Source organism: Trachymyrmex septentrionalis, unplaced genomic scaffold (genome assembly GCF_001594115.1).
Source record: "Trachymyrmex septentrionalis isolate Tsep2-gDNA-1 unplaced genomic scaffold, Tsep1.0 scaffold82, whole genome shotgun sequence".
NCBI classification, from domain to species: domain Eukaryota; kingdom Metazoa; phylum Arthropoda; class Insecta; order Hymenoptera; family Formicidae; genus Trachymyrmex; species Trachymyrmex septentrionalis.
The window spans coordinates 113,554-123,140 of NW_017306008.1; the positions used below are offsets into that span (position 1 = coordinate 113,554).

The 9,587-nt window shown below is 30.5% G+C and overlaps 1 protein-coding gene across 1 annotated transcript in view; it reads left to right on the forward strand.

The window, feature by feature from the left end:
* Window positions 1-9,587, forward strand: part of LOC108754903 (allatostatin C-like) — a 22,003-nt gene that overhangs the window by 8,209 nt on the left and 4,207 nt on the right. The window contains exon 2 of the mRNA XM_018497563.1: window positions 5,681-5,807. Coding sequence (XP_018353065.1) covers window positions 5,691-5,807 — 117 coding nt within the window. The 5' untranslated portion in view covers window positions 5,681-5,690. The remainder of the gene's footprint in view (window positions 1-5,680; window positions 5,808-9,587) is intronic.

Genomic DNA, 9,587 nt, shown 5'->3' on the forward strand with positions numbered 1-9,587 from the left:
GGTCAAACGAAGAGGCAATTGAAAAGACAAGAATGATGAAGCATAAAAAAAAACCTGAATCAAGATATAAGTAAGCATTCTGTCATTACTGGTCATGTGTTAGAGCACATGTTAATCACACGTTTGAATGGTCTGACGTAAAAATTCTAGATAGAGAAAAATTATAACTATTTCAAGAGATTAATATCTGAAATAATCCATATCAAAGTATAGAATTAATGCCAAAGAAATGGCACTTTTAAATGAATCTTATTTCAATATCCTTGATAGGATCAGTAATAACGACTATTGAATGTTTATGTTACCGGTTTTATTGTTAAGTTGAATGTCATTTAATATCGGATCATGTCACTTCGTCTTTTGTCACTTCGTACACGACTGCCATTAAGATCAGAAGCATGAGTTTCATATATAAGTTGCTTTGTCATACTTCCGGATGTATAGATTCTGCAAATTGTAATTTAATTCTAAATGTATTATCACATTAATTGTACTTCATTTTTAAATTTAGATTAATATAAATTACACACACCAGATGTTGCCTCATATTAAACTTTTGCAATATCAAAAGAACGTTTTAACCGAATGAATATTACAGTTCATCGATATATTCATTATGAATTTTCATTAAGACTTTTGTAAGACTTTTAATATCAATTGACTATTAATGTAACATACTTGCGACGAAAACTCAGTAAAGTCGAAACTAATTTCGCTAGATTAATATAAATCGAACATTAAAATTATTTTAATTATATTACAACATCTTATCATTCGCTCATCTTTTTATATATAATTCTATTTATAATTCTAAGGCCGTCAATTTTTATATATAATTCTCTTATTGTGTTTTCAATAACGAGCAGAATATTATTATTAATCAAATAAATTTTTACTCAATAAAAAAAATAATAATTAAATAAAATTAATGATTTTTGTATGAAATAAATACATTTACATTTAATAAATATTTACTTAGAATTATTCAAACAAGTATTTATTAAACTTTAGTATTTTTTCAATGTAAATCGTGCACTTCTGAGGTTCGATTGTGCATCACACAACTTGGTGAAAATTACAAAAATGAGCAAATTGACTAGGCATGTTGATCAATAAAATTATAAAATTATATATTCTAGCATATTCGCTCATTTTTATAATTTTCATCATCTAAATTCTTTATGGAGTCGTTACAATCGTTATTAATTTCCGTTATTTTAAGGAAATTTCTGTTAAAACGGTAAATAGGAGATATAATAAAATAGTAAAACAAACAATAGCAAGCAATAAAATAATAAGAAATAGATATAAATTGAAACACACGTCATGTTCGTGGCGACAGTAGAAAAGGTTCGTTTATAATCAGACGCCGCTTTCATAACAACCTTCAGGAACATCAAAACAAAATATTTTTTATCGTCAGTCTTTGATATCGTGGTAATTTGTAATAATATCTCAAATGGAAGAAAATAAAATAAGATAGAATTAATTTAAGATATAATAAAATAGATAAATTGGGATTCTTTATAGTAACTCTTCATAAAAAATCTACTACATCTGTCAATTCTATAAAATTTTCGTTTTTAAATAAATAAATTTACTGATGCAAGTATTTTTTAAAAAAAGATCAAAAAATAAGGAGAGATTTCGGAGAAAATAACCAAAATAACTAATAACCCAAAATAACTAATAACTTGAATAAATATATTCGCGCCCCGATTAAAACTTCAGTTTCGACATGTCTTTAATAATTGGCTACGTTTGTAAAATAATTCATTCAAGCATGAAAATCTTTTCTTTAATCTTTTTTATACTATAACTTCATCAAATAGAAATTTCGATAGAAAGTTTTTTTTAATTCTTTCATGTAATTGAATCCTGGTTCAGCGTGACTTCGAAAGTTAACTTTTAACACGCGCCTAACTTCAAATTCTTCTCTTTATCTCCTTTTTTTTCTCTTCTTTCGGAATCTTGGACGCGCGTGTTGTATTTTATCAATCACGTTTTCAGCCTTGCCATTATCGTCATCGACGGGATTAGTAAACCGTGCCCGATAAACGCATATCAACTCGTTTCATCTTCCAATATTTTGAATTACCTGACCTGATGACCTTTTCTAATTAATGAATTAAATTCGCAATGAGCAAACCGCGTTGTCGCCGCGGCGCTTTGTAATTCCGATACGCCACTTCGCGGCGCCGACGGCGACAGCCACAACAATTATCTGATACGCACGGTGCGGCCAATAATGCGCATCGTTTGTTCCTCCAATTAGTGGATTGTGAAACGGACCACGGGTGGCGAGTTTTACTCGTGGTGGGCTTCATTTTTCATTTAGTTCTCTCTCGCCGTCTCCCCTTTACCAATGTACTTGCATCCGATGTCTGTATTCCTTTCGCTGACCCTTTATCACACTACTCCTCCATCGGGACGGAAGGAATCTTGGTATTCCGGTTACTTTTGCATTGCACAGTAAATTAGTAGACACAAAGTCCGTTTACCATAAATACATTCTAAAAAAAGGTTGGTGTTGATTTGACATTATTTTTTGTTTTTTTTATATAAAATTTTTTCTTTCTTTCTATATAATTTTTATTCTTACTTTATTTTTCTTTTTATATAATTATAATTCTCACTACATATTGGAGTTAATATTAATAGCGATATTTTTAATATTAATAATAATTCACATCATATTGGTGTTAATATTAATAAAAAATAAACAAAATTAGAAACAAAAGAATTAAAAATTAAAAAATAGAATAAAATAATGAAAAACATTGTTACATCCCGATAAAATCCTCTCTTTTCTTATTATAAATATATGATTTATCTTTACCTTATCTTTATCTTATCTCTAGTTTAATATTTCGTCTTAGTTTTAATATGTCCCTATTTTATCTTTATCTCAAAATCTTATCATACCTTTTATATATTGTAAAATTCTTTTCCCTTTTATAGAAGGGTATATTTAGTTCCTTTATTTAAACATTCAAACCAACAGACAGCTCACGTTTGTATACTTATGCGTCACATAGATAAAGAATATCTATTCTACAATCTTTCCTTTTCTTTTGAAGACCCTTTTTCTAAAATAACAATTAACCAATAGCATATATGCCTAATAATTAAGTATTGTAGTATTATACAATATATTAAGTAGTATTATATATTGAATAGTATTATATATTAAATAGTATTATATATTAAGACCTTCCCGAATACAAGGGTGAATATCTTTATTTTTTTCCTATCTTTCTTTTTTTTCTTTTTCCCAATAAAATTAAAACTAATTTAAATTTATAATATTTCATTACTTCGCCTCGCATAAGGACGTTAATTAAGAAGATGAAATTTTTATTTTTAACATAAAAATAAAACTTAGATTCGTAGTGTCGAGAGTAGGGCTTACGCGGAGCATTGTTACGCTGTCTTATCTTAAGAAAATAAGTACGAGTGTAAGCCTTACCAAAATCTTGAAAAGTGTTGATTGATTCTGGGAAGCCACCCCTATACTCTTTGCCAGAATATAAAAGAACTGCAAAAGAAAGTCAGTCAGTCAGTAGAAAAGTATAATAATCTCGGAATAGAGTCCGTCACAACAGTCGCCTTCGCAAATAGGAACTATATTCGCACTTCCCTTATATAAGTTATTTCACGTTTTCTTCCGAGGTATATATATATATATATATATATACGTATATATATATAATTACTATTTTTTTCTTTTAAAAATTTAATAAACAATAGTATTAATTTATTGGATCAATTTCAATTTTATTTAAAGCCGCGTGAGCTCCCATATAATCTTCGTAACCCTTGCGAGACCGGAATCTAAATTTCTCCTGCAAATTATTATCTATTCTTTCCTGATAATCATTTTCAATCATCACACAACCTAATCTCCGATCCTCGGGTAAATTGCTTAAATACATTGACCTCAGAAACGGAGGAACCTCAATTTATATCATTACATAAACATAACATCAGGAAGTATCAAACAATTACCAAGCATTTTGCTAACGCGCCATCAAACGTAAAATTCTTAGACGAGTAAATAATATCAAGAAATAAAAAATCACTGTTTACTTTATCGTGACGTAAAATAGTGGAGAAAAAGGAAAGAAGAGATATAAACTTGATTGTTAAATCTTTAGTTGATTAGATGCATTAGCGTTTGTATTATTCGGAATATATTCGGAACAAGAGAATAAAACGTAAAATACGTCGATTGAATTTGTAATTAACGTCAAGGTTATCAATACTGTCGAGGTACAACACTATTTTCAGCAATTTTCTAATTCAAACAAATACAAAAATCTTGCAAACTCATATGATATTTTTTATATTTTTAGACTTGTCTTCAAATACTGTCAAGAATTGACGGCATACGCTGCCATAATTAATAGTTCGATAATAATTAACAATCACTAATAATTGACAATCGATTTTCAATTTGACAAAGTACTTGGTGCCGCGCGATCACCAACTAATGACAACTACACAGAAAAATATGATTCTATTCCTCAGAAAAGTGATTACTCGATTTACTTTTTTCCTTTTAAGTGTACCTTTAACAAAGAATCTTGATAATAATCTTAAAATATATATACCTATTACAAATTTAAAAAAAACACTCGTTTTATTATGTATTTAAAACAGGAATTTATTTTCTCTCGAAAAATATTATAAAATTGATACGAAGAAGCGACTTTATGTTATAAGCCAATCAAATTTGATTTAATTTAACAATCTCGATTAAACTTTAATTAAACTTATTAGCGGATTCAGAATATATTTTAAATAAATTTGATACTTTTGTCAACTTACGGTAGATTTGCGGATACATAAATTTTTGAAATATTTAAAACAAGTCATTATTACTTGCGTACAGTATATATTTTTCTGTGCCTATTCTTGGACAGTGCTTCCCTGACAATCAAAATTCTCTTGTGCAAATTGTCACTCGATTATTTTCGTTTTAAGACGAAGAAAAAACTTGATGTCCAAATTGCATTAATTAATTTACTTTAAATAGAGAAATGATTTAAAATGTGCAAATTAGTAGGTGGGTGATCGGAAATCCTAAAAGAATTTAATTTTATAGCCATATTTTTTACTATTATATTATATTATATATTTAAATTTACATTAATATACTCTTATGAGGTAAAAGATCGTAAAAATAATGAACTTTAAGTCTTTTGAATATTTGGACAATACTTTTTATTTTTTTTTCCAGAATTAGAGAAAATTATACCGGAGATACATTGTGGGTACTCTACCCAATTAAAGGTTAATTGCATTTTCTATTAATATATTTACACTTATATATTATCAATAAATAAATTTCATACTATGAATGCATTTGAATACGGGCATGCCAATAAAGGGCATGACAATAAAGAATAAACTTGGCATGCCCGTATTAAAATGCAACGTCCTAGAATCGTTTCATAGTAATGAAATTTATTTATTGATAATAAAAAAATAGATAGATAATAAAAGATAGATAATAAATAGATAGATAATAAAAGAGAAATATAACAAATTGATTCTATAGGATATAAAAAATTGATCCTATAGGATTATAGGTTGCATCAATTTTTTATATTTCTCTTTCAAATCACTAGAACTAATAAAAGCAGTTTGATTAATTTATTTTTACTCTTGTTCCCAGATTTAGAACGATGCTGTCCGTACAAAGCACAGTTGCCTTGGCATTAATGCTCTTCATCTTGGTGGAATACTCGGCAGCGATGCCGACGACCGACAAAGACAAGGCCAGATTTTTGAACAACGTGAATGTAAGTAAAAAGATAAAATCTCGCGATTCTAAAGATCAGTGTGAGCCGGAAGGACTTGATGTATTTATGCAAAATATTTTTGTAATCCCGCTTTTAAGAAGCAATCGTTTTTTAGAATTATATTCGAAAGCTGGGAAGCCGATGTTCGATGAACGAAGCAAACTCCAAAGCTTTGAATTTATGAAATGATAAATCCGCGAGCGACGCTTCGAATCCCGAGGGATCGTCTTTGGATTTATTTATATTTTCCTGTTCAAGCTCTCACCGCACGATTTTTATTTTCGTCGTAACACACACAGGGATCTAACGTACCTCATACATGTTTAAGGACCGGCTGTTCCATCTTCAAACAAACTATATGTGATAATTTACCTATTAGATAAACAAAAGAGTAAAAGAGCATAAAAGAATAAAAGAGTAAGACATTGAGCTAAAGTTTATCAAAGGATAGAACAACCCAATCTGTCTTTCTAATTTTCGGTAAAATGCACCGATTAAAGTAATTATGTATTGTAAAATCTTTGTTCTAGAGGGTTTACAGGATAGCCCCATATAAATAAAGTCAACAATTGTAAATTTTGAAAAATATTTAACAATAGGGAATAAAAATAAATTTTTCAAAAAGTTACAAAAATCACAAAAAATCGTTTTCTTTTTTCAAAAAATTATTAGTTATAATTGATATAGAGATAAATATAAAAAAAAAACTAAGGAATTAACAGTAAAATTTCTGGTTTCTACAAATGTGCTACGCGAGTTTCAAGCAAAAAGAATATATTTTTCGTTTCACATTAAATAACCACGTTTTTTTAAGGTGTAACAATTCTGAAGATTTTTTTAGAAATCATCTTTTTAAGTTATAATAATTTTTTAAGAGTATGCCACACTTCCGTACTGTAAGGCACGTTTTCACAATATATGATTATCTAAAAATTAAAGATTACCGAGAGATTCATTTAATGAAATTCATTCATGAATTTCTTGGTAATCTTCAACTTTTAGGTAACCATATGATTATTGTAAAAACAGAACTTAAGTGATGATTAATTTTATTGAATGATTGATGAGACATTGCCGGAGCAATTCGCCAAATCGCGAACTCGCGATCCTGTACGCCTCCGGATGATGAAAAAAAAGAATCTGGACCGCTCGAGAGCCCGTCACAGTCCTGAGCTCCAGTGACACATCAAAAATAAAACGAGAGAAAAGGAGGGAGGGGAGGGGGGAAAGGGAAAAAATGAGAAAGGCAAGTCCTGGTTTTTTTTTCACGTAGGATTGCATAGAACTTCCAATTCGACCGGATTGACGGGGGTGTGCGAAATGGACACGGCGACGGGTCCATCTGACAGCTGTCAGAAACGTCTTCCTTTCGCCGTCGCTTTGTAATAAAACGGGGCGAGATTGGAAAACGAGCGGAACGGATATCGCCGCCGCGAGATTACGAGCCCGGCGCGAAAGTTTGTCGACGTTTATACGGAATTCCTCGACCACTCGCAATTTTGATCAAGCTACGTTCCACTTGGTGTCCTTGCGCGTTGCAACACGTTCTATTCTTAAATTCTTTACATTTTTTCGATAAATCATGCCTATTTTCATAAAGTGCCCTAACAAATCTTGATTCTACTATCTGCTTATAGCAAATTGGTGCGCATTGATGCATATTGAGGCCGTTGTTATTGAACTGCTTAATTTGAGTGTAAAATTCAAACATACATATTTTACTTAAAATACAATAACTGTAATATTAATATTTTTGTATTAAATAAAATGTAATTGAGGATTTCACGGTTCAACTATTATATATTTATATTAAACACATATCTTTACGTCAATTTGTAATGATTTTAATATTTGTGTGCAATAAGTGCGCTCAATTGAATTTGCTATTAGACTCTTACACTGTTACAATAAATTCATGTAACCCAGTAAGCACAAAGTAACAGTACTGTAACGTCAATTTCACATTCTGTACAATAATTTATTACATGTACGACGTGTGTTATATTATACTCAAAGTGCGAAATTATAATACTGTATTATATGTTACTGTTTTAGGAAGTTTTCAAAAAAATTAAGTAAAAAAATTACTTGTATTTATTTGAAACAATAATTTGTGAAAATAAGGCTTTAAATATAACTAATTACGGAGCTGAAGTGCGCGCTTATTAATATACGAAGATAATTTTATTTTTAAATTGATCTCGAAAATGGGTGCTTTCCATTTAACACAAGTCGACATAAGTCGACACAAGCGTCATTCTATCCTTGTTGACATTCAGAGAGTGACAAAGATAGAACGGCACTTGTGTCATCAAATGAAAAGCACCCAATATGTAGTTATAGTATAATAGAATATTAAAATTTTTACCATGCACTTCAGTAAAATTAATCAAATTTATTTTAAACTTTATTGTAATTTTATTAATGAACGAGAGAGATTTATATTAAAATTCTGGAGAATACAATATTGTCCCACGACTATCATATTTTCAGGGTAAATTCTAAGAACGAATTCTCTCTCCGTGTACTACTCACGGCCATGTAAACGTAATCTATAATTGATTATATTTAAACCCTTATATCTCAAAAACTTTGAAATAAATGTACATAATTTTTTAGCTTAATTTTTCGAGAACTTTTTTACTGTGATATTCTAATTCGTGAGTTTCGGGGCACCTGTATATAGCTGTATACGTCTTTCCTTTGTTTTTATTTAATTTAAAAAAAGTTCCTGCGAAATTCTTCAAACAAGGGCCGTTCACGTGGCGAAAGCAACGTTACTAACATCAAAGTAAAATTGAGGTATTCAACGGGATGACCCGTTTGTTAAAGCGGAGTTTAAAAAATGTGGGCGAGCGTTTTGCGTAAGCACTGAACTTTCTTGTGCGTCTTAGTCGAAGAAAGTTGAAGTAAGGAAGGATCAAGAAAAAAGAAAAGAAAAATGTTTGCCATTCCCGCAAGAATCGCAAACGTGCACGGTGTCATTATTACGCAACTCGTTTCCTCCGCGATCAATTTGAAAATTCCACTTTGAAAAACTTCCAAGCGCTCGTAATAAAAATATGGTTGTTGGTGATCAGAAACGTGAACTGACGCTAAAGCGAGAAAGAAATGGAAAAATGTGAGAGGACATACTGTAACCGCGAAATCGACAGTCAAAGGATGCCGTATCGACAAATAGTTATGCTGTTACTCGATTTCCCGGCGAACTTCCGGGGAGAATTTCCACGCCACAGCATCTCGCGTCTCGTTCCGCTCCCGTTAAGCCGTAGTCATACTAGCGATTATCAATTGAAGGTATATTTCAGACAGTGTTAAACCGTAATCACACTACGCGGTTATGACCGATAATTGGCAATTACTTTTCGATCAATTGCGATTTTATAATGATTATTTTTTTAACCCACACTCAGAGAAAGGTTTTTTCGATTTCAAGAAATGTTTCTTTGCTATACGGTTAAAGAAAAAATTTCTTCAACTTTGAACGTCATTTCTTTGATTTGAACATAATTTTTTTAAATCAAATAACTTATTTTATTCAAATGAATTATTTGAACCATATAGCAAAAAACATTTCTTTAAATCGAAGAAACCTTTCTGTGAGTGCATCAAAGCAAATCAGTCGCCGATTGCTTTGCTTTGATTGGTTGAAAAATAATCGCTAATTGCAATCGCGGGATCGCTAGTGTGATCACGGCTTAAAGTCGAAATCACACTAACGATTCCACTAGTTTGCTCTGCTTGGTAGAAAAGTAATCGTCAATCACAATTCAATTAGCA